The sequence below is a fragment of the Pongo pygmaeus genome, chromosome 1, assembly GCF_028885625.2.
Source record: "Pongo pygmaeus isolate AG05252 chromosome 1, NHGRI_mPonPyg2-v2.0_pri, whole genome shotgun sequence".
Classification (NCBI taxonomy): Eukaryota; Metazoa; Chordata; class Mammalia; order Primates; family Hominidae; genus Pongo; species Pongo pygmaeus.
The window spans coordinates 191,516,327-191,542,917 of NC_072373.2; the positions used below are offsets into that span (position 1 = coordinate 191,516,327).

The following is a 26,591-nucleotide window of genomic DNA, read 5'->3' on the forward strand; positions in this document are numbered from 1 at the left end:
AATTTCTGGAAGAAGAGGAGGAGGAGGAGGAAGAGGAAGACGAAGAAGAAGAGGAAGAGGAGGAGGAGGAGAAGAAAGAAGAAAGAAGAAGAAAAAACCCCGCTGGGATTCTGATAGGGATTGCATTGAATCTGTAGATCAGTTTGGGGAGTGCTGCCATCTTAACAATATTAAGTCTTCCAGTGCATGAACGTATAAAGTAAAAGGCAATCTGAGCCACTCTTTACTAATACTCGGAAACTAAAATACTCAAATTTCCCTATGCTCTATCAAATATTTAGCACACTGGAGACCCCTGATTTGGAGGATCCCCCCAAAATAAGTAATATGCTAAAAAGATACTGATTACTGGCCCAGCGCAGTGGCTCACGCCTATAATCCCAGCACTTTGGGAGGCTAAGGTGGGTGGACCGCTTCAGGCCAGGAGTTGGAAGCCAGCCTGGACAATATGGCGAAATCCCATCTCTACTAAAAACACAAAAATATTAGCTGGGCATGGTAGCGCACGTGCCTGTAGTCCCAGCTGCTCAGGAGGCTGTGGCACAAGAATCACTTGAACCCGGGAGGCAGAGGCTGCAGTGAACAGAGATGGGCTACTGTAGTCGAGCCTGGGCGACAGAGCGAGACCCTGTCTCAAAAAAAAAGATACTGATTAAAAAGTAACAGAGTGCCTTTTGTACTGCAAAACAATAATTTTCAACAAGTTCCCAAAACAGCTAAACACCCTGAGACCTAAGAAAAAGAGACTTAGCCAACCATAGCTAGGGCTGAGAGGAACAGCAAAGGCCCTGAGATCCGTAAGGCCCCACTGGCCTTGGCTCATTCTACCATAGTAAAAGGAAGAAGGATAGAATAATCATAATCCATTTCTCTATCACAAATGAGTCAAATATGTAAAAAAGTATCAAAAGAAGAAATTATATCTTCTTTGTGTGTGTGCGCGTGTCAGGTGGAGTCTCGCTCTGTTGCCCAGGCTGGAGTCTAGTGGCGCAATCTCGGCTCACTGCAACCTCTGCCTCCCAGGTTCAAGCGATTCTCCTGCCTCAGCCTCCCTGGTAGCTGGAATTACAGGCATGAGCCACCACGCCCTGCTAATTTTTGTATTTTTAGTAGAGATGGGGTTTCACCATGTTGGCCAGGCTGGCCTTGAACTCCTGACCCCAAGTGATCCACCTGCCTCAGCCTCCCAAGGTGTTGGGATTACAGGCGAGCCACCGTGCCTGGCCTATATCTCCTTTTATATCAATTGGTCACAACTCATCCCTAAGAAAAATAAATCTTTGCATTAGTACCAGAGTAGGGAACCAGAAATTTTATTAAAAATAGGCTTGTATCTTGCAATCTGGTTGAAAGACGAAAAGCCATCATAATAAGTCTTCATCCTGCATTTATATAACAAATACTTTTTACTTAAATTTGTTTATTTAGAGGAGCTTTGAGGAGGGTGATGGAGATTATGGGGGTCTAAAAGCCCTCAAAGCTCCTTACTAGACTGTAATAAAAGCAAAGGATAGCATAACTTCATTTTTTATTTTATTTTATTTCTGAAACAGAGTCCTGCTCTGTCGCCCAAGCGGAAGTGCAGTGATGTGATCTCAGCTCACTGTAACCTCCACCTCCCAGGTTCAAGTGATTCTCCTGCCTCAGCCTCGTGAGTAGCTGGGATTACAGGTGCGTGCCACCACACCTGGCTAATTTTTGTATTTTTAGTAGAGACGGGGATTCACTATGTTGGCCAGGCTGGTCTCGAACTCCTGACCTCAAGTGATCCACCTGCCTCGGCCTCCCAAAGTGCTGGGATTACAGGCATGAGCCACCGCGCCCAGCAGCATAACTTTAAACTATAATATATAAACTACACAATTAGTACTGGGAAAAACAGGCAAAAAGCTAACCAAGACAGTCTAAATTCTACCATCAACTCTGACCTCTTTGATCACACATAATTGAATGCCTACTGTGTGTGTGTCAGGCAATGCTCTTTACATACATAACTCTAATCCTCTCTAATTCCTATTCTTTCAGGTAGAAATTATCACCCCCATTTTACAGAACAGGAAACTAAGACTTACAGAGATTAAGTAATTTGTCCAAGATCACACAGCTAATAAGTAGCAGAGCTGGAATTCAAATCCAGGCCTCTTCAATTGCCTATCTAGTGCTTTTTCCACCAGTTCAATGGCATTCCAGTATCCTGACTCTCCCATGTATGCTTCATCCCAAAGACTTCCAGAAACAGAAGATGCAAAAGGGCAGCTAAGTCCCTCCCCAACTCTGTTCTGAGTGGAGCAAGTTTTCCTAGAGCAACACAGGGTCGGGGGAAAGAAAGGAAGGGGTGGAATATGAGCAAAGACAAAGATAGACATCAGAAAGTAAGTGTGTGGGGGAGTTCACCTTGCAGCTAAAAATGAAATTGAATAAGGGCAGGCAGCCCTGGCTAAGATAAGATGACTTCAGTCAAAACTGCAAACAAACCCTTTTCCTGATGACATCCATTTCTCCCCTGTAAACAGAAGTTAAAATATCACTTAATCACTGTTTAATCATTCTCCATAAGTTCACTGCAGTTTAACTCCTTATGTTCTGACTGCCTCCAGCATGCTCCTAGACAATCCAGGAAAGGAACTAAAGAGACCATCAAGAGGCGGCTAAGGCTGACAATAAAGCAGAAAGAAACTTTCAATACGCATTAAGTCTCCAAAACCATTTTACCAGTTAGAAATTTTTTATATTATGATCATAAGCCACCTGATCCCTTGGCTTTCCAATCTGACACCTGATTCATGCCATAGCCATGCCTCATGAAGGAATTCCAGGAGTGAGACACCAGACCAGAATTTCACTCCTGAGGGTCAGGACTTTAGGACTGCTGGAATGTGCCCAGTAAAGACATGGGGGTGTCTGGGCAGCTGAAAGCCTCAGCACGGGAATTCAGTAAGGACAACTGCTGAACCCTGGGTTATGGATTTAAAAATAAACCTCCGTGACCCGCATGCCTTAAGAATCATTTGGGAAAGAATGTTGCTGAATCCAGCAACTATGTGCCCCACTGGGGTGAACTACAGAGAGGGAAAAAGAGAAAAATGCTTTTACTACCCCTTTCAAGGAGTATGATAGGACAAAAAGACAAAGGAAATCCAAAATTGGCTTCCCCAAGAGCAAAGACTTACAAACTACCTGTATTTCTATATTTCTTATATTTTAAGGTTTCAGGAAAGGTGTTAATACATGTGCACTGTCTGTGAGGTACTAAGATTATGTTCAGTACATAAAAGAATGAAAACCACCATGGCACATGTATACCTATGTAACAAACCTGCACATTCTGCACATGTATCCCAGAACTTAAAGTAAAATTTAACCAAAAAAAAAAAAAAAAAAAAAAGAATGTTGAAAAGGAAAATTACAATGTAACTGTAAGGTAGCACACTGGCTGACCTTTATGGGCTTACTGAGGACACAAACATAACCTCATACTCCTCTCCTGGAATTTGTAAGGAGAAGACAATGGGGAATAAAGATTTCCCTGACAGCCTAGATTCTGCGGAAATCCCCCTCTCGGTGATCCCATTTCTCAACTTGATTGAAATAACTACCACCCAGATTCCTGGAAATTGCCATTTTACTTATTCAATGGGGAGCTTTATTGCCATGGCAGTGAAGCTTTCATAGCTACAGGATTTCAGCATTATGCTCACCCAAATGATTCTTAAAACTTAAGAGTCACTGAGAAAGGCCTAAGGGCGCCTCAGAAAGCAATGGCTTTCCCATTCACCACAGCTTCTGGTATAGATGGCAAAGGAAATAGTGCCCGGAGCAAAACTGAGATGTTTCCCAGTTACCTCTTGGAGTGACTCTCTGAAAGATGGTTATATTATCAATGCCAATTAGAAAGTAGGCATGGAGATTACAGTCCTACCTTCCTCTATGAACACAAATACGCCTGCCCCCACCATCATCCCTCTCTCCATTAGCAATAACATTTATGAATGATGTGGAGTGGCTCCTGGACCCCTCTCTGATGTTCCTTTTTTGCACAGCAAAATGATGACAGCCAGGGACTGATGATGCAGTTATTTGTATATTAGGCATCAATCTGGAAAACTCCTTCTATAGAAACAGTAGTTAGGCCGGGAAAGGTGGCTCACGCCTGTAATGCCAGCACTTTGGGAGGCCGAGGCGGGCGGATCACATGAGGTCAGGAGTTTGAAACCAGCCTGACCAACACAGAGAAACCCTCTCTCCACTAAAAATACAAAATTAGCTGGGCCTGGTGGCATATGCCTGTAATCCCAGCTACTCAGGAGGCTGAGGCAGGAGAATCGCTTGAACTTGGGAGGCGGGGGTTGCGGTGAACCGAGATTGCACCATTGCACTCCAGCGTGGGCAACAAGAGTGAAACTAGGTCTCAAAAATAAATAAATAAAAATCTCCTTTTCTCAAACCTCTAGTCTGATGACAGCGATTCCCAGTCCTTAGGCCCCAACGTAGCTCTAAGATCTCTAGACTATCTCAAGAGATACTACATAATTCTCAAATATATCTTTGAAACCGAACTAATTTTAACCCTCTTAAACTTTATATTACTTAGCATTTTTGTTAAAGGAAGGAACTGTAATAAAATTAAACAAAAGAAAAAAAGTCACAATTCAAGGACCTTACTAAAGATTACTCCTAGCCAAGGCTTCAACAGCAAGCAACGTGATTTGGAGGAAAGGCATTCAACTGTACATCAGAACTCTGCGTCATGGTTTAAGCTTGTCAATAACTAGTTATATTACTTGGCCCAAGTATCCTTTGACTTCTCCAGGTGGGCTCAGTTCCTCATCTATCTTTTCATGACACTGTGAATTTGGGATTGATCTAAAAACCTATTGATCTAAAAACCTGACTATTAATAAACATCTACAGATAGAACCAGTGATGCTTAGTAATTATAACAAGAATTCATATCTAGCTCCCCAAGCATAAGCAGAAATTTTCTACAGAAAAATGACCAAAATGGAGGGAAAAAGGAAAGAAAGAGCCTCATATGCAAGGTATAAGAATCAAAAGTTAGAGGACCTAAAAGGAGGAGAGTGGACGCTATGATTACAGAATTTAAATGAAGAGGACTATTAGAAGTCTTCCCTTCCTACTCCCAATTCTCCTTTAAATAATTCTGAATAACGAAAATAACTAAGAAACGGGACAAACTAACACACAAATAAGCATTCTGGGTAAGAGAAGAATTGCTGTGTGCTATAAAACGGATTTAGAAGAAGAAAGTGAGAATTTTTTTTTTTTTTTTTTGGAGACAGAGTCTCACTCTGCCACTCAGACTGGAGTGCAGAGGTGTGATCTCGGCTCACTGCAACCTCTGTCTCCCGGGTTCAAGTGATTCTCCTGCACTAGCCTCCCTCCTGAGTAGCTAGGATTACAGGCACCTGCCACCACACCTGGCTTTTTTTTTTTTTTTTTTTTTTGAGAAGGAGTTTCACTCTGTCGCCCAGGCTGGAGTACAGTGGCGCAATCTCAGCTCACTGCAAGCTCCACCTCCCGGGTTCACGCCATTCTCCTGCCTCAGCCTCCCGAGTAGCTAGGACTACAGGCGCCCGTCACCACACCTGGCTAATTTTTTTTTTTTTTAAGTAGAGATGGGGTTTCACCATGTTAGCCAGGATGGTCTCGATCTCCTGACCTCGTGACCCACCCTCCTTGGCCTCCCAAAGTGCTGGGATTACAGGCCTGAGCCACTGTGCCTGGCCACACCCGGCTAATTTTTGTATTTTTAGTAGAGAGAGGGTTTCACCATGTTGGCCAGGCTGGTCTCAAACTCCTGGCCTCAAGTGATTCGCCTGCCTCAGCCTCCCAAAGTGCTGGGATTAGAGGTGTGAGCCACTGCCCCCAGCAGTGAGGATTTTTGAAACGGAAGAAGAAATTAGAAAAACAGAAAGCAGAAAAGAAGGATAAAATACAATCACAACATACTTGCATTTAACTATGCAAACTTGACCAGGAAGAGAAAAATAATTTAAACACTACAAAAGTTTGCTCACAATTCCACTCCATGAGGTTTTACACCAAAGTGAAGTTATTTACCAGGATGAACATGAGATGAGAGGACTTGAATCTGAGACTTTAGCATGTCTCAGTCTGGTGTGCCTCTCTTCACATTGTGAGCATTCTGAATGCTGAACATGATTCTAGTTTTTGAGAATATTTATTTTTTCATATAAAATGTCTCCTAATTACAGGCCAACTATTTCATATGGTATTCCAACTCTGTCCTGGCATATACACAAAACCATGTTTATATACTTTGATTTCTGGGTCATTTGAGATATTTTTCCATGATAATTTTGATTATTTGGAATCCTCACTTTATGTGTAAACTTTACAACCTAACCTCCTGCAGGAAGATGAGATTTTACTTTGCAAGAGAGGATGGAGCGAGGTGGGGGAGGGAGAAGGCAGCCAAGAAAGTCCTTCTAAAAACTAAAGACAATACAGAAAAGGGCAAGAAAGACACAAAAATCTAAATTTCTGTGCCACTTCCTTAGCCACTCCCAGCAATTTGGGGAAGGAGGTAGCAGTTTATAAAACAAACAGCCCAGAGACTTAGGGCAAGTCATTTTGCACATCTCTTACTATGGCCAGGGAAATGCAGTGGCCAGGCACTTGCCCAGAGCCTCCACCAGTGACATTCTCCAGACCTGGTAGTAGAGTCACTGGGACAAGACCCAGCCCTGAGGGTTTCCCCTTTTCCTACTAAGATGTTTCTTGCTTCTCTTACTACTGTAAATTTGGAGGATCAGGGGCCCTTTCTCTATAGCTTGGTTCAAGCTTTCCTGGGGCACAAGAAACATCACTACTCTCAGACAAAGACTAAGAAAGTACACAACCCAACCCCCACCCTTGCTTTTGCCAAAGAGTAGTTCTTCATGATGAAATTGATTCCCTTGTTGACATTCAACTAAGAAGACACTGAGCCTCTAGGATGCGTCCACACAGAGAATAAATCTTTCCCTTTGCCTCTGACTGATAAAAAGTTAATGCCTAATGGGAATGTCTGTTTCCTTTTCATTCTATAAAGAAAAAGCCCTGACTTTGCTAACCCTAGAAAGCCACATTTGGAATTACTAATCGAAAAAATAAACCTACACTCAGCATTTGCCATACACAGTAGCAGTAATATTTACTGGGATAAGCTCTTACTATGTGCCAGGCACTGTTCTAAGTATTTTCCACATATTAACTCATTCAATTCTCATTATAACCCTATGAAAATGGTCTACTATAATCCCCATTTTATAGTTGCAAAACTCTAGCCTAAAGAGAAAAGTTAAGTAACATGCCCCAAATCACACTAAGTGATAGAGTATGATTCAAGGTCAGATCAGTACAGCAGGTCCTTTGGGAACTACTGTTTTGGGTAGATTTCATAAAAGACAGGAAGAAAGGCTAGTAGAAGCAATGACCAAAAATTGGATAGATTTTGTTGCTGTTGTTAATCTCTGCACAAATGTGTGGTAAAGCACGATTAACTATCAGAATGATAGTTCTATTTAGCTATCATTCCTTCCCCTACACCTCTTAAATACAGCACCTTCAGAGGCTCTGAAGTCTTCCCACAGCAGCTTAAGAAAAAAAAAAAGAGAGAGAGAAGGCAGCCTTAATCAAAAGCGCTTTTCTTCTGGCAAACAAAAGGCCTTGGTATTTCCACAGACAGACTAGTTATTCTTAACCCTAACCAAAGATTCTTTGGCAGAGAAAGAAATATGAAAATGTTAGGCTTGTGGGAATGGCCTGTGCTTTGGGCTCTTGTATCCCACTCAGTAAAGCCAGCCTACTGAAAAACAAACACAGCCGCCCCTCAGTAACTCTGGGCCTTCAGTTAACTCCAGGGTCTAGGTCTGGAGAGAGAAATAACAGAGTCTCTACTCCTGATTGTCTAACCCTCTTCCCTCCCTGCCCAGAGGGGACTGTTCAACAGTTTTTCAAATACACTAGGAAAAATACATCTGAAGATACAGACACAGAACAATCAAATTCTGACAGTGAAGGAAATGCAACAAGTGGTAGGTGGAAGAGGATAGAGATCAGGCCTAATCCCCGAACTCTCTCACTAGCCTCTCTGCTTCTTACTCCAAATCTACAGGTTTGACATTTTCCTAAGTGAATGTTCAAGATCTAGCAATTGTTTCCAGTGCTTTTTCTTTCTTTCTCTTTTTTTTTTTTTTTTTTTGAGATGGAGTCTGGCTCTGTCACCAGGCTGGAGTTCAGTGGTGCAATCTCTGGTCACCGCAACCTCCGCCTCCCAGGTTCAAGCGATTCCCCTGCCTCCGCCTCCCGAATAGCTGAAACTACAGGCATGCGCCACCACATCCAGTTAATTTTTTGCATTTTAGTAGAGACGGGATTTCACCATGTTGTGCTGGGATTATAGGCAGAGCCATCGTGCCCGGCCTCCAGTGCTTTTTCTACTCCACACTGGGTTTTGTAAGCAGAGTGTGTGGCACGGAATGGTCCTAAGTGGTCTTTATTTTCCTAGCAAGGTAGAGAGAAATTAAAAGTATTCTGTTAAATGGGTCAGCAAGGACAAAAAAGGGAGAAGGGCTGTCTGCCAGAAGGCAAGAAGGCCCCAGCAGCACTAATCCCAAGTATATCTGGGCTAACTCAGAATCTGTGACACTCCAACCTCACCCCTTGCATGAACACAGTAACATTACTATAATAAAGTCTCTGAAGCTTTTATACTCAGTCAATAAGCACCTTCTCCTTGCTGCCTTGCCCAGGATATAGTGAACAAAACTACTAAGAGGGCACAGGCCTGATGGCTCATCTCCTAGCAGCCAGGACTCTGTTAGAGTGGTGAACAAGAACAGCCACATATGAAAAGTGGCAGCCTGGCCTTGAAATCCCCAGAGTGAGCAGACAAATTAATGTGTGATTAGTATCTATAATGGTACCAAATCTTGAGGCATTAAACCATGAGGTAATAAGGCCCCACATGGCTCTGACCTCTGGATCCTCTCTGATTACTCTGGAAGTAGGTCCTAGTCTTGTTCCCAGGCAGGTATGAAAGGCCCAGGGAGTGAAAGGCACTGGTTAGCCAAGCTCAACCCACGAGCAAGTTTCAAATGTCTGGCATATAGTAGGCTCTCAAATATTTGTTGAATGAATAAATAAATAAAACATTTAATCTTCAACTGCTATCAATTCTTTCCTACAGCCAAAGGGATAGACGGAGTATCAGAGAATTCTAGGCAGTGGGGAAAAAAAACTTTTCCCTGCCACTCCCTGGATAACATGGTCTTATTTTGCAAAGAATAATGCTCCCTTCTATATAAAATTCATTACTTGACTGTCCTCCCACAGAGCTGGATAACAGTCCACACTATCCTAAATCAAGCACAATGGCTCTTCTGTAGCTGATGTGCAACATTCAGAGTCCCCTGAAAGATGGCAGAGCACACTCAGAGAGGTGTCCACTGTAGCATTTTAAAAAATAATACCAACTTGAAACAATCCAAATATTCAACAATAAATGAATGGCTAAATGAAGCCATTATCAACAAGATAACTTAAAATTATAATGTCTGGGCCGGGCGTGGTGGCTCACGCCTATAATCCCAGCACTTTGAGAGGCTGAGGCGGGCGGATCACGAGGTCAGGAAATCGAGACTATCCTGGCTAACATGGTGAAACCCCGTCTCTACTAAAAATACAAAAAAATTAGACAGGCATGGTGGTGGGTGCCTGTAGTCCCAGCTACTCGGGAAGCTGAGGCAGGAGAATGGCGTGAACCTGGGAGGCAGAGGTTGCAGTGAGCCGCGATAGCATCACCGCACTCCAGCCTGGGCGACAGAACGAGACTCCGTCCAAAAAAAAAAATGATAATGTCTGTAATGAAACACTTAAAAAATCCTTATAATGTTACATGGAAAAGGCATGTAAATACGTGCATATGCTAAGTCAAAGAAGCCAGAGACAAAAGGCCACATGACTAAATTTATATAAAATATCCAGAATGAGCAAATCCAGGGCAGGCAAGTCACAAAGCTGATTAGTGGTTGCCAGGGGTTGGGGAGACGGGGAATTACTGCTCAATGGATATGGGATTTCCATTTGGGATCATGAAAAAGTTCTGGAATTCAACAGTCATGGTGCTTGTACAATATTGTGAATGTACTTAATGTCAATGAACTGTACACTTTAAAGTACTTACAATGATCAATTTTTTGTCATGTGTATTTTACCACAATAAAATAAACTGGATCGGGAGAAAAATACACACACACACACACACACACACACACACACACACAGAACGACTACAATTATGTAAAAGTAAATATGGACCAGAAAGGAACGCAGACAAGTCCCAACGTCTGTTAAATTAAAATGGGACTTCATTGCTGTTGGACCACAAATAAAAATCACGAAAGGAAAATAAAAATGTCAGAAGCTTAGAGCTAGCCCTACAGTCACAATCACAAGCCTGCAAACAAGTGCCTACCAAGTGGGGGACAAATTACATAGCTACCAGGCGCCAGAACAGCAGGTGTGTGTGCTATGGCGTGAGGGAAAGAGGTCTCAGGCCTTCCTCAGTCCAGTCCTCTAATCCCCCTTAAAAACATTCCCTAGTGCAAAGAAACCATCTGTTTCAACAAAGCCTAGAGCCCTAGAAGCATTTTAACTCCTTCACTGCTGTCCTCCCACAGATGGGCTTCATCCAATATTAAGTGCTTTTCTTTTCAAAAATGCCTCTAAATGATAGAATATAAGCTCTACAAGGGAAAGGACTTTGCTTTATTTACTGGTATATCCCTAATAACCTGGGAATACATTTATATCAGTGGATATTCAATAAATTACCTGCTGAATGAATCCATTAAACACCTTTTTCCTATAATTGTCATTTCATTGGTATCTTATTTTCTAAATTCTCCCTCTTCTTGTCATTTGTCCTCACTTAGAGTCCTGCCTGGCTTCCACAAATTCCATTGACCAACAAATATTTGTCTAGTGTCTGCTTCTATACAGTATAACCTGTCTTGTTACTGTGTTGTTTATTGCTGGGATCCCAGTGCTGAGCACAGCACACATGGTAGGTGCTCGTACACATTTGTCGAATGAAAGAGTGATTGGCTTTGGTCACCACACCTTATAAGTGCTCTGTAAGAAGCATTTAAACTCGGCTAGGCATGAGTGAGGCACTGTGGGAATAATAGAAATGTCTATAAAACAGTTATCTCAAAAAAGCTTACCATTTCAATAGATAGATAAAACTAGCTTGGGAAAGTGATACATCAACTTGGACTACGATAATCAGAGAAGTCTTCATCAGAAGAAAGACCTGAAGTGAAACTTGAAGGAATAGACAGATTTCAGTTAAGTATAAAGAACAAGGGCATTCCAGATAAAGAGAACTAAAGGGCAAGGAGACGCTGGGCGCGGTGGCTCACGCCTGTAATCTCAGCACTTTGGGAGGCAGAGGCGGGTGGATCACAAGGTCAGGAGATCGAGACCATCCTGGCTAACAAGGTGAAATCCCGTCTCTACTAAAAATACAAAAAAAAAAAAAAAAAAAAATTAGCTGGGCATGGTGGCGGGCGCCTGTAGTCCCAGCTACTCGGGAGGCTGAGGCAGGAGAATGGCGTGAACCTGGGAGGCAGAGCTTGCAGTGAGCTGAGATCATGTCACTGCACTCCAGCCTGGGCAACAGAGCAAGACTCCAGTCTCAAAAAAAAAAAAAAGAAAGAAAGAAAGAAAGTAAGGGCAAGGAGAGAGAATGAATGAGGGAGGATAAGACACAACGAGGAACAGGGTTTGTGTGGAGCTGAAGGTGTGTTCTAGGAAATTACGTGAGATAAGCCTGGTTAAGTAGGAAGGGGATGAGAACATAAAATGTCTTTTTTTTTTTTTTGAGACAGGGTCTTGCTCTGTCCCCAGGCTACAGTGCAGTGACAGGGTCATGGCTCACTGCAGCCTGGATCTCCTGGGCTTCAAGCAATCCTCCCGAGTAGCTGGGACTACAGGCACACACCACCAGGTCTGGCTACTTAAAAAAAAATGTTTTCTTCTTGTAGAGACACAGTCTCCCTATGTTGCCTAGCCTGGTCTCAGACTCCTGACCTCAAGCAATCCTTCTGTCTCAGCCTCCGAAAGTGCTGGGATTACAGGCATGAGCCACCAGGTCCAGCCCATAAAAGGTCTTTGTAACAAATTTAGACTTTCAGTAATAGGAAATACTAGGAAAGTAGCTGCTACTTCAGTGTTAACTGAAGAGAGAAACAGGACACAGAAAACAAACTATGAGGCGGTTGCTGTAATTCAGGCACAAGGTGATAAGTGACTGGACTAGAGTCATGGAATAGAGAATGAGGAGAAAAAGACAAATTTAAGAGAAACTCGGAAGAACAAAAGAACTCAATGACAGATTGAAAATGGGGTTGATGAAGAGAAAAGAGTTAACAGATGTCTGCAAGGTTTCTAATCTCAGAGACTGGAAGAATGTGAGCTCAACTGTCAAAAAATGGGGACTAGGATAGAAAAGCCAAATTTAAGCTTAGTTCGAAAATACTGAGTTTGGGCTGGGCACAGTGGCTCACACCTGTAACCCCAGCACTTTAGGAGGCCAAGGGGATGGATCGCTTGAGCCCAGGAGTTTCAGACCAGCCTGTACAACATACGGAGACCCCCATCTCTACAATCAACCAATCAATCAGGCAATAAGAATATTTACTTATACTACTCTGTTTAATCCTCATAATTTTATATGGAAGATATTATTATCCCCATTTTACAGATGAAAAAACTGAGGCTCAGGAAAAGTGAGTAACTTGCCCCAGGTCACTCAGCTGATAAATGTAGAAACACAGATTTGAGCCAGGCGCGGTGGCTCACGCCTGTAATCCCAGCTCTCAGGGAGTTCTGCAGAGGTGGGAGGATAGTTTGAGCCCAGGAGTTCGAGACCTGCCTGGGCAATATAGCGAGACCGTTCTCCACACACACATACACACAAACAAAACAAAACAAAACAAAACAAACACATAGATTTGAACCCAGCCCTGCCTGGATCCAAAGCCCATGTTCTTCCCACTTCAGTACACTGCCTTACACCTTAGAAAACTGCCACAGTTAAGAGTTAGAAGAAGAAAAAGACCCAACAAAGCAGACAAACAGCAATCAGATAGGTAAAGGAAAACCATAAAATACTCTCACTGAAGGTAAAAGAAGAGAATATTTTAAACAGGCAGGGATGTAATCAATTGTGTCCAATGCCAGTACTCCAAAACAGAATGAAGTTGGCACTTCAAATCTATCTGTAAAAAGTTATGTAAAGATGGAGCCTCGGACCAGGGAGAGTTGACTAGAGATCTCAGAGGAAACAGAGGCCCTGTCCAGAGCTAAACGGGCTTCTTCTCTCCTCTTATCACTGATAGACACCTTGGGTCACTACTCTTCAGCTACTACACAGGCCTCATGCTGAAGTGCATCACCTGACCAGTGCCACGAAATACCAACCCAAACACAAAGGATTGCACAACATAAGGGTCAAGCTGAACTTGAGCTGTGGGGGTAAAGTGGATCTCCACTTCCAGCTAACATTCAACATAAAATATTTTTAAAAACCAAATTCTCTCTTTTTTTTTTTTTTTTTTTTTGAGACGGAGTCTCGCCCTGTTGCCCAGGCTGGAGTGCAGTGACGCGATCTCAGCTCACTGCAACCTCCAACGCCTGGGCTCAAGCGATTCTCTTACCTCAGCCTCCTGAACAGCTGAGATTATAGGTGCCTGTCACCACACCCGGCTAATTTTTTTTTTCTTTTCTGAGACAGAGTTTCGCTCTTGTTGCCCAGGCTGGAGTACAATGGCACGATCTCGGCTCACCACAACCTCCGCCTCCCGGGTTCAAGCGATTCTCCTGCCTCCGGCTCCTGAGTAGCTGGGATTACAGGCATGCACCACCACGCCCAGCTAATTTTGTATTTTTAGTAGAGACAAGTTTTCTCCATGTTGGTCAGACTGGTCTTGAACTCCTGACTTCAAGTGATCCGCTTATCTCGGCCTCCCAAAGTGCTGGGATTACAGGCATGAGCCACCGCGCCTGGTCTAATTTTTGTATTTTTAGTAGAGATGGGGTTTCACCATGTTGGACCAGGCTGGTCTCGAACTCCTCAGGTGATCCGCCCGCCTCAGCCTCCCAACATGCTGGATTACAGCCATGAGCCACCGCGCCCAGCCCAAATTCTCTTTTAGAAAGATTTCACATCCCTGGCTGTGTGCGGTGGCTCACGCCTGTAATCCCAGCACTTTGGGAGGCCGAGGTGGGTGGATCACCCAAGGTCAGGAGTTCAAGATTTAACATCCCTGCTCTTTACTTCTCTCACCTCTTTGCATCCTAAACAAACTAAAATCAGGTACATACTTACTGGCTTAGCTATATCCCCACTTTCCTGTAAATGATCCCTATAAATGATCTTTTACACTGCTGCCAGTTATCTCTCCCCACCCCACCCCTCAAAAAATACCCACCCTAGTTGTTTATGTCATTCCTCTGCCTTAAAAATATCTAGTGCTGGCCAGGCACAGCTCACGCCTGTAATCCCAGCACTTTGGGAGGCCAAGGCGGATGGATCACCTGAGGTCAGGAGTTTGAGACTAGCCTGGGCAACATGGTGAAACCCTGTCTCTACTAAAAATACAAAAAATCAGCCAGGTGTGGTGGCAGGCAAATCCCAGCTACTCAGTAGGCTGAGGCAGAGAATCGCTTGAACCCAGGAGGCGGAGGTTGCAGTGAGCCAAGATCGCACCACTGCACTCCAGCCTGAGCAATAAGAGCGAAATTCCGTCTCGAATGAATGAATGAATGAATGAATGAATGAATAAATAAATAAATAAATATCTAGTGCCAGCAGGGCATGGTTAAATAAATAAATATCTAGTGCCGGCAGGGCATGGTGGCTCACACCTGTAATCCCAGCACTTTGGGAGGCCAAGGTGGGTGGATCACCTGAGGTCAGGAGTTCAAGATCAGCCTGGGGAACATGGTGAAACCCCATCCCTACTGAAAATACAAAAATTAGACCAGCATGGTGGCACATGCCTATAATCCCAGCTACTTGGAAGGCTGATGCAGGAGAATCACTTGAACCTGGGAGGCAGAGGTTGCAGTGAGCAGAGATATTGCCATTGCACCCCAGCCTGGGTGACAGAGCAAGTCTCCATCTCAAAAAAAAAAAAAAAAAAAAAATCTAGTACCCTCTACAGTCTCCCCACTAGACTATATGGGGCTGATAATCCCTCAAAGACAGGGACTATCAATAATCTTTGTATCCTGTCAGAAAGTTCTCAATGAAAGGAAGGAAGGAGATGGAGACTTCCAGTAAATGCAACAGGAAACATGGAACATGATCAGGGAGTGTGGCAATTAAGTTGATAACAAATTGTAAAAAAGTGATCTTCCAAATCAAAGGATTTCAAACCAAGAAGTCTAAAAGGTTCCTGCCATTCCACAATGAGCAAAAGATGCTATTTAACAACTGGTATTCATTGAAAGTACCATCCCCACAGTTGTTACAATGAGTAATCGACATAAAAGTAGTATTGTCAGCCTGGGGTTTCTCCAACAACCAGTAGAAACCACAGCAGCATAGTGAGGATGAGGGCCTTAACCTTTCAATACTAATGCCTACATGATAAGAAAACAAAATCAAGGATGAGGGGAAAATGGTATTGTATGCTTGTTAGCTATACAGGCTCACTCTTTGAGAAACAGGGATAGTATAACAACCATCTCCAGTTGTAACAAAAAAATACACATTGCAAAACAGCAGCAACTGAAACCAACCCCAAAGTGAGTTTGTGCTGATGACCCTCTCTAGCCCAGTGACATGCAGTAAGCCTAAAAAGTATACAATTAAGGAGAGAAAAAACTTTTAACAGGACAAAACTATCAACTATCCAAATAAGCACATGGTCTACTAGGTGCCTAGTGCTGTAAAAGGTGTTGACAGGCCTCCTCCCAGAAGCATGCAGACTTCCAGATTCCCTGCAGTGGAGAGAATCGCCCTTTTATGACAGCTTTGCTTAAGGGCTCTGGGAATGGGAGAGGCACACAGTTCTCACTATGAAGGATGCAGGACGCAAGCCTGTCAGTGACTCAAGCCATTTTCCACTATCCTAACTGCTGCAGAGACTTTCTTATTGGCCCCCTACACACAAAGTCCTACACATGTGCCTTCTTTCAGTTCTCCAGCTAACCTCCAAATATCCCCAGTCTATCATCAGCTAGAAAACCTCACGTTATCTGCTCCAGGGTGTCCACTCCAAGTCAGAAACAAGGATGTACTCTCATCAAGTCTATAATTCTACTCTAAGGCTATCAGTCCCACATAACAGAAGCTGATTTGCATTTGGCTGTAATACATTGATTTAAAGCACAGCACCAGTTCTGGTTCTTCCAGAGGCAGAAATCTACCAAAGCAGGGGTGTTGACACAGTAAAGTTTGTCAACCTATTTTATCAAATTAAGCTGGCCCAATTTATTACCTAGGTGCTAGCTCAGTAACAGCAGGAAAACAAAGAGAATCTCAATCTGGTACCAATCCAGGATTCCAATATGGGATTTCTATACAATATTGATGGTCATTCTTGCTACTGCAGTTTCCCAATCAACATTAATGGGTCTCTTACCACTACAAGAGAAAAGGGTGCTAGGGTTGGAAGGATCAATGAAGCTATTTAAATGCCTAGAGTTGCTGTGAGAAAAGCTTCAGAGTAAAGCAGTGCAGTGATATGATGATGACATGATGGGAGCTGCTGACTAAGTGAGAAGGCCACTTGGCCCCTGTTCCACCATGAAATTAACTGGATAATAAAACATCTGAGCCAACTGGCCACTAAGCCTGAAACAGGGCCATCCCTAGAGGACAAGGTGCCAAGAGCTATCAGAGAGGTATTCAGTGTTACAGATATCCTCTTGTTACCCTCAGTAGCCTTTAAAAGTGAAATAAAATTAAAAGCCAACATCCAGAGCTTTGAATATATGTATTAAGACCCAGTGATTCCACTTGCGGAAAACCATCCTTAAAAAAAAATCAGAAATGCACAGAAAAATTTATTTACAAGGATGTTCGTTATCATAGCAGTGAAAAATTGGAAATGTACATGCCCTGCTACTGGAGTATGTTAAATAAATGAACTTTCCATTTGATGGAATTCCATAAAACTGTAAAAAATCATGATGTAGATAAAGGTATAAAGAATGCTTACAAAATAATAAAGAGCAAGATAGAGAACTACAACAACAGATATATATAAAAGCAACATTATATACATATGGATAGAGAAAAGATGATAGAAATACAGCAAAATATGAGCCTAGTAATTTGTAGGATTTCGGTGATTTTATTAGTTTATTTTTCCCTGCTTTCTATAAGGACAATATAGTCCATCATTTAACATCAGAAAAAAAGTCAAAAAAGTCTTTTTTCCAAGCCAAGTTGAAGAGGGGAAAAAAGCACCCCCCTTAAAAAAAGAATTCACTCTCTGAGGGTATATGTTGGGGTGTGAAAGCTTGTCCTGCTTGACTGTATGTGGTAACAGGGGACAGGCTTCTCAGCAGGCAGACTAAGCGGATGTCCCAAGTAAAGCTCTAAGATAATGAGAAACATGATCTGACAAATGTATCAGAACTAAGAGAACCAAAAAGGACCATGTTCTTTCTCAGTAGTCACTTTTTCCACTTATTCAACAATACTGTTGCTGTTCAAAATACCTGGAACCCCTCATCTGGAACTACCTACAGACTAGTAGTACCATCTTTCCAATGTTTTCAATAGTAGTACATTTTCATTCTTTGAGATTGGGTTTAATTTTGTCTTGGGTAATATCATCTTTTGACCAAAAATTAGGTATAATTATAAAATGACTATGGAGTTTATTTTTTTCTTTTCTTTTTTTTTTTTTTTTTTTTTTTGAGACAGTCTTGCTCTGTCACCCAGGCTGGAGTGCAGTGGTGCGATCTCAGCTCACTGCAGCCTCCGCCTCTTGGATTCAAGTGATTCTCCTGCCTCAGCCTCCTGAGGAGCTGGGACTACAGGCACGCACCATCACGCCCAGCTAATTTTTGTATTTTTAGTAGAGATGCAGTTTCACCATGTTGGCCAGGATGGTCTGGATCTCCTGACCTCGTGATCTGCCAGCCTCGGCGTCCCAAAGTGCTGGGATTACAGGCGTGAGCTACCACGCCCGGCCGACTATGGAGTTTCTTATGAGGGTCGTAACCTGGCACTGAAGAGAAAACCCACAAAAAGCATGTTTAAATAAAAGTATGCAGCATAGGCACCACTGTTAGAATATATTTTTAACCTCCTATAGTGACTACTGAAGGACATTTAAATATATGAGTTTAGTTCAATTCAATTCCCCCAAATATTCTTTTCATGCTTACCATGTGCCAGGCACTATGCTAGGTGAGGGAGACTCAAGGATAAATGATACACAGTTCCCACCTTTAGAAACAGTATAGCTAACATCTATCAGGCTCCTAGTCTGCATCAGATGTTATATTCACTATCTCATTTAATCCTCACAACATCTTGTAAAGTAAATTCTATCATCCCCTTTCTTACAAATGAAAAAACTGCAGCCTATGAAAGTTACAGAAAACTTGACCAAGAAGTAAAGACTAGCAGGAAAATCAAATGTTTAATAAAATAACTAAAACATAATGTGATATGCTCTAAAATAAGTATGTTTAAAGTGCCATGGCAACATAGATGAGGGAGAGAGAATAATTCTACTCGGAATACAAAAACAAAAACAAAACTTACGGAGGGAAAGTGAGACTTGAGCTAGGCACTGAAAGATGAGCAGAAATTTGGTACGAAGAGAAAAAAATAATGGGATTCCAGGGAGAGGGAATAAGACAGTATATGCAAAGGAAGAGAAGGGTAAAATTACATAGGTATGTTGGGGTATATTTCTTTTTTTGTTTTTAATCTATCTATTTACTTAAGCGACAGGGGCCGGGCACAGTGGCTCACACCTGTAATCCCAGCACTTTGGGAAGCCAAGGCGGGCAGATCACTTGAGGTCAGGAGTTTGAGACCAGCCTGGCCAACACGGCGAAACCCCATCTCTACTAAAAATACAAAAAATTAGCCAGGCACAGTGGCTCATGCCTGTAATCTCAGCTACTCAGGAGGCTGAAGTACAAGAATTGCTTGAACCCGGGAGGCAGAGATTGCAAAAAAAAAAAAAAAAAAAAAAGACAGACAGGGTGTACTCTGTCACCCAGGCTGCAGTGCAGTGGCATGATCATAGCTCACTCCAGCCTTGAAACCCCCAGCTGAAGTAATCCTCCCACTTCAGCCTCCTGAGTAGCTGAAACTGAAACTATACGGCGCACACCACCATGCCCGGCTAGTTTTTTTTTTAATTTATTTTATTATTAATTAATTAATTTGAGACGGAGTCTCGCTCTGTCGCCCAGGCTGGAGTGCAGTGGCGCGATCTCTGCTCACTGCAAGCTCTGCCTCCCGGGTTCACACCATTCTCCTGCCTCAGCCTCCTGAGTAGCTGGGACTACAGGCACCCGCCACCACACCCAGCTAATTTGTTTGTATTTTTAGTAGAGACGGGGTTTAATCATATTGGCCAGCCTGATCTTGAACTCCTGACGTTGTGATCCACCCGCCTCGGCCTCCCGAAGTGCTAGGATTACAGACGTGAGCCACTGTGCCCGGCCACCGGCTAGTTTTTGTATTGTTTGTTTGCTTGTTTTTAGAGACAGGGTTTTGCTACTGTTGCCCAGGATGGTCTCAAACTCCTAGCCTCAACTGATCCTCCTGCCTCCGCTTCCCAAAGCACTGGGATTACAGTCATGAGACACTGCACCTGGCCATTATATTTCTGTTTTAAAAGTCAGTTATCTCATAGTCCTATCACAAATTTTTCTTAGTAAAGGCTAGTGAACCACTTTCTTACTACTCTACTTCACCTAACTCTCTGCTTCCCTAATTAATCCCTAATTACCTACTTATCCCAGTCATGGCACAGGTCTGGACTCTGCCAAAAATCAGGACTTGGGCCAATAGTTCAGCCTGTCATACCCATGAGAGAGGTCCATCTGGCCAGAAATCACCCCAATAACTAAGGTTTTTGGCAGGCTTGAGAAATATAAGTTAAAGCCCTCCAGAAAAAGCACCACCAGTGGAAAATATTGCACCCCAATCCTGGCATCAAAACACCAAAAATTCATAGAAATTTGGGGATCAGAACTTCAAAAACTTGTACAATGTCTCTATTCTCCCACTGGATTCCCTTCAACAGTTACCCACTAGATGGAGGAATGTCTACAAGCTGAACCATGCCAAGAAAAGCAACAGTCAGTAACTAAATGAAGAGGGGAGCCAATTACCTCTTTCCATCAGCCCTTCTGGAATACACAGATATTAAGTGAAAAGAAGAAGGGAAGTAACCATTCACCTTAATCAGGGGGCACAGTGGGTGAAACTCAACCCACAGGAGGATTTGACAAAGGCAAAGGTTTGTATCTAACTCTCTGCCTGGCAGCCCAGAATTGGGAGAATAGTTGTCTAAGACCTATAGCAACATTCCAAAAAATGATAAGGACTAAACCAAAAAAACTACATGTCCTCTTTCCAGGAACTTCTCCCACCTGAAAAAGACTCAGGTTGCGGGAGCAAAGAAGAGTTTAAATCTGATCCTTTCTTTGGGTCAACAAGAGAAACTGCTATATATTGTATGTTTTATGCTATAAAGACTATTATACAGTGTATATAAGTGAATGAAGCAAACAATAGTGAATGAAAGATTAGAAAACAGAACTCCATTCAAGGTGAGTAGCAGTGTGGAGAGAAAAGATCTATTACCTTCACTCTAAAGCACCATACTACTGCTCTTTGTCTGAGAGAGGAAGGTGCATTTACACATATGCTTGGTCAGATGTGGGTATTCTTCCCTTCTTCACATGGTCGCTAGCACCAGACAGCAGCATTCTTCTCACTCCAGACTCTGGGGCTCTTTGCTGTGTTATTTGGGTTCTGTACCTCCAAGATGAACTCAGAGTGATCCTTCCACCTCAGCTTCCCAAGTAGTTAAGGGTACAGGGGCATACCACCATGCCCAGCTAATTTTTTAACATTTCTGTAGAGATGCGGGTCTCATTATGTTGCCCAGGCTGGTCTAGAACTCCTGGGCTCAAGCGATCCTCCCACCTCAGCCTCCCAAAGTGTTGGGATTATGAGTGCGAGCCACCATGCCCGACCTGTATATCCCTTTATAGCATACAAAGCTCTCCATATATATTTCTCAGAACCAGAGTTCTTCAACAGACAGTGAAAGAAAGTAAAACATCTACATACCCTGGCAAGAAGGGAGTACAGATCTCCTGCCCACACCCTGTCTGCCACTTTCCTCATCCCTGAAAAAACCCAGTTTACTCCTTTCCTCCCTCTACCCCCTCCCACTCTCTCCACACCCCATGGTTGCTCTGGGTCCAGAATCCTAACTACTGATGAAAGAAAAATAGTTTAAGCACCCTCCTCTGCAAATGGAAATAAAACCACTTATTAATTAGAGAAGGGAAAGTAAAAAGATTTCATTCATTTTTCTCTTTAATATCCAAAAAGAGTCCTACATCACATCTGAGTACATTCTTCTCATGTCTGGTCAGTGAAGAATTTGCCAATGATGCAAAGAAAACACTATTTCCTTTAAAACTTTAATAAAAAGCTGCCTCTTTCAAAGTCATTGTTTTACTCTTTACAAAGGCTTACTTTACAATGGACTTACAAATAGCCCATCAACCTGCATTCCTCCCTCCACCCTCCTCCCCACTCCCAACTCCCGTTCTCTCCACATGGGACTCTGACTCACTGTAGACACAAGCAGCTGGAAAACCTGGCCCAAGAAACCTAACTACACCTAGGTGAGGCTGCAGGGCCCTATGGCAAGAGCCCTCCACCCACACTGTCTGGCCACCTCAAAGAAAACAGGGAGTGCCCTGTGCCCTCTGAGCTCAAGAATGCAGGGGACATTTCTTATTTGTCCATTCAAGCAAGACAACAGGCTGTTGCTGAAGTACCTAAGGAGATTCTCTCCTACTCACTTAGGATTGCATTTACAAACTCTATCCCTTCTGTTTAATTGCCTAAACGCATAAAAAACAGGGCCAGCTCAGAGCAGGAAAGCTTTACAGACCCTATCCAACACACACCATAAGTGCTCACACAATCGGCAAGGACAAAGGGTAGGGAGCCTGAAGCCTTGTAATACCTCTAAGGTTGTTGAGTCCCTCCAGGAACTTCTGATACTTGTAAGCGTTCATGCCCGGCCCAGCTGAGTTGGTTCACTGGCTGAAAGTAGGCACCATGGCACAGTGACAGCTGAGAAGCGAAAGCATGCAAACTGAATGATCTCGACTCCTGCTTCTACTAGCCCCCAAGAACTGGACTTTGACCACATTTACAAGTGACGCCACCAGAGAAGCCTCATTACATTACAGCCTTTTGAGCGCCCTCATTTGTTCCAGTGAGCGGAAATACCTCCCCAGGAGAGGCCAGCCCCTCCTTTGTGCAAATGAGCTACGGGACCACAACCGCCCCTGCCTGTCATCTGCCACCTCATCTGCCACCTTCTCTCTAGACCCCAACCTAGGCTCCACTGGGATTACTGCTCCTCTTGCTTAAACTCTAGGGAGAGAAGCTTAAATGCTTTTCAGGACACCAGTCAGGGGCTCATTTAACATTTGAGAACAAAATCTTTAAAGGGCCATGCTCACCACAAGAATGTCACCACAACTGGAGCTCTTAAGCAAATATTACATGGCAATGAGACAGGTTTTACAAAATAAACAATACTCTGTACTCTCCTTACAGCAGTCATGTTTATAGACTGGAATACAGCCACACAACAGAGGAGACACTGCATATCAAGGCAGTTCAAGGCAGGGGGAGGGAAGAAGCAGAAACTGTCAAGCTCATTCCCTAAATGCTAAAAGCACAACCATTCAGGGAGACAGGGCCCTCTCCATAGATAACTAGAGAGAAAATGCAACCGAGATATCACCCACATATCCCCAACTCCAGGACACTATTTCACTCTGATTTGTTTCAGGGTTGCTTTAATGTGTCAGTCACTACTGCAAATTTCTTTCTACTGTTGGCCTCAAAAAGATGACCATCCCAATAGTCACAGGCTCTTAGGATAAGCTACCCATATTATAACTAAAGGGGGAAAATCCTGAAATTTCTATAGCATCTTTGTTGTAAGGAACTCAAAATGGCTCATCTGCATTATTAGACTCATCTTTGAAAGTATTTTGTGAAAATAATTGCAACTTTTCATTATCAGATGAGAAAACAGACAGAAGTACAGCCTGAGCAACATGGCGAAACCCTGTCTCTACAAAAACTCCAAAAAATTAGCTGGGTGTGGTGGTACGTTCCTGCAGTCCCAGCTACTTGGGGAGCTGAGGATGAAGGATCACTTGAACCTGGGAAGTTGAGGCTGCAGTGAGCCAAGATCACACCACTGCACTCTAGCCTTGGTGACAAAGTGAGGCCCTGTCTCAAAAAAAGAACAAGTAAATAGACAGAGGTTAAGTAATCTGCCCAAAAGTCATACATCATGCCAGTGAGATAGCATGGCAAGAAACTATGTTCCCCAAATCTGAGCTTGAAAAATTCTTGCTCATCTTACCACAAAAGCCTTGGCATATTAGAAATTCAGGAGCTGTCAACTGAGTCAGATGCCTGGAACAATCCCTCACATGGGAGATACACCCACCCCACTGCCACCAAGATTTGAAGTTTTTCAGACAACCTGGCTCACAAGATGTCATTGGGTGACCTAGGGAAGGGTTCACAGCATACCAAATACACTGCTCTGCAAAACTCCCAATTATACAGGTTGGATGCAGGTGGAGAAACTGTAAGTAGCATTGTAAAAACAGAGAGAAAAGGGAGTATGCACACCTAAAAAGATCAGGCTAAATAACTGTGACAGCTGCTAAGATAATGGAAAGGGGCTGGGTATGGTGGCTCACACCTGTAATCCCAATACTTTGGGAGGGTAAGGTGGGCGGATTGCTTGAGCTCAGAAGTTTGAGACCTGCCTGGGCAATATAGTGAGACCTCATCTCTACAAAAACTAAAAATGTTAACTAGGTGTGCTGTCCCATGCCTGTAGTCCTGGCTACTGGGGAGGCTGAGGTGGGAGGATCACTTGAGCCCAGCAAGTTGAGGCTACAGTGAGCTGTGATTGTGCCACTGCACTCCAGCCTGGGTGACAGAGCAAGACCTCAACTTAGAAAAAAAAAAAAAAAAAAAGATAATGGAAAGGGAAAGTAATAAACAACCCAAGCTTTTGTGCCTTCCAATGCTACTACTAGTCAGTCAACAGAACCAGCAAGGTACTACTTTGTGCAGATGTGAGTATTAGGAGTTATGGAGAGACACAAATACATGGTTCATTTTTCTCAAAATGCAACTTGACAGGCAAGATAAACAGGTTAAAAAGGAGTTTAGTGCTTAAAGAGCGTAAATTAGACAGTAGGATATAGTAAAAAATACAAATATAGATTCTTGTAGAGTCAATCCCAGGATTTCAGAGTCTATCTCAACTTTGCCACTAACTAGTTATATGAGGCAGGAGCCCCAAATTCTTTTTTTGTTGTTTTTGAGACAGGGTCTTGTTCTGTCACCCAGGCTGGAGTGCAGTGGCACAATCTTGGCTCACCATAGCCTCGACCTCCCAGGCTCAAGTGATACTCCCACCTCAGCCCCCCAAGTAGCGGGGACTACAGGCGCACGTCACTACGCCTGGCTAATTTTTGTATTTTTTGTAGAGACAGTGTTTCACCATGTTGCCCAGGCTGTTCTCGAACTTCTGGACTCAAGTGATCATCCCGCCTTGGCTTCCCAAAGTGCTGGGGGCCTGGCATGAGCCACCATGCCAGGCCCCCAAATTCTTACAAAATACTAAGTCATAGGCCGGGCGTGGTGGCTCATGCCTGTAATCCCAGCACTTTGGGAGGCTGAGGCAGGTGGATCACCTGAGGTCAGGAGTTCGAGACCAGCCTGGCCAACATGGTGAAACCCCATCTCTACTAAAAATACAAAACAGGCCAGGCACGGTGGCTCACGCCTATAATTCCAGCACTTTGGGAGGCCGAGGCAGGCGGATCACAAGGTCAGGAGATCGAGACCACGGTGAAACCCCATCTCTACTAAAAATACAAAAAATTAGCTGGGTGCGGTGGCGGGCGCCTGTAGTCCCAGATACTTGGGAGGCTGAGGCAGGAGAATGGTGTGAACCCGGCAGGCGGAGCTTGCAGTGAGCCTAGATCGCGCCACTGCACTCCAGCCTGGGCGACAGAGCGAGACTCCATCTCAAAAAAAAAACAAAACAATTAGCCGATCATGGTGGTAGACCCCTGTAATCCCAGCTGTTTGAGAGGCTGAGGCAGGAGAATTGCTTGAACCCTGGAGGCAGAGGTTGCAGTGAGCCAAGATCGTGCCATTGCACTCCAGCCTGGGCGACAAGAGCAAAACTCCATCTTAAATAAATAAATAAAATACTAAGTCTTAACTATTTTTAGGTCATAAACTCCAGTGAGAATCTGATTAAAACTAAGGATACTTTTCCCTATGTAAAGATATATATTTACCTACATACAAACTTTTGTTTACAAGTGGAGAAGTATCATATGGACCTCAACTAAAGAACTCCTGAAATGACCTTAAGACCTCTTCTGTGTCATGACCTGAAAGCAATTAGCATAGTACAATCTGAATTTAAGTGTTGAAAAGAGTCAGATGTAAAGGAATGATCGATCAGCTAAGAAGAGCTGGTTCCTTTTGCTTTTTTTAAGTCTATTCAGAGACTCCTCCCACCTAAAGAAGGAAAGTCGACTACACAACAGCAATCTAACAACAGGAACAACTGACTTAACCACTTGAACTAAGTGCATTTAAAAGACAACACATGCTAGTTTGTCATTTCCTCTGTGTGTTTCACCATTAAAATTGTTTCATAACGTTTATCACATAAAAATTAAACAAACACAAGGATGTTTGGAACTATGGAATGAGTGATGGTTCCAAAGAGGCTCTTGGGAAAGGAGGGTGGTGGTGCAATGGTCTGGCTCCAGTTGTATTCTTGGAGACCAGGATCTTTCCTCAGAATCACAGCATTTCAAAGAACCATAGTTCAATACCTCTGCACACCTTTCATGGCTATTAATCTTTTATCCTCCAATGGGTCCCACAAAGGCAAATAGTGAGATGTAACCTCAGGTGGTAAGAGATTCTGCCCTAAATTCCAGACACAGACAGGCAAACGTGAAAGACTTAGGATCTGGCAGACTAATAGGCATTCTCTGGCCAGCTGCTGACAAAGCGGAAAAAAAGCCCTTCTGTCTCCAACAGCCCTTACAAAGGCACTGACACCTAAGAGGTGAGTGGAACTTGACTGAATGCAGCCAGATCAGGAAGTCCAGACTACAGTGCCTGAGATGTGGTCCTGAGGGCTTCTGAATCTACAGTGACAGGATGGCTGTTAAAAAAAAAAAAA

General features: G+C 43.3%; 1 protein-coding gene across 2 annotated transcripts in view; it reads right to left on the reverse strand.

Moving 5' to 3' along the window:
• LOC129040038 (microtubule-actin cross-linking factor 1) overlaps positions 1-26,591 on the reverse strand; it is a 379,189-nt gene that overhangs the window by 303,839 nt on the left and 48,759 nt on the right. Inside the window, exon 1 of one of the 2 annotated variants that reach the window (XM_063665707.1) lies at positions 22,293-22,359. The exons of the other annotated variant lie outside the window; for it this stretch is intronic. Coding sequence (XP_063521777.1) covers positions 22,293-22,344 — 52 coding nt within the window. The 5' untranslated portion in view covers positions 22,345-22,359. Of the gene's footprint in view, positions 1-22,292; positions 22,360-26,591 lie in introns of those variants that run through there. 2 annotated transcript variants of the gene reach the window in all.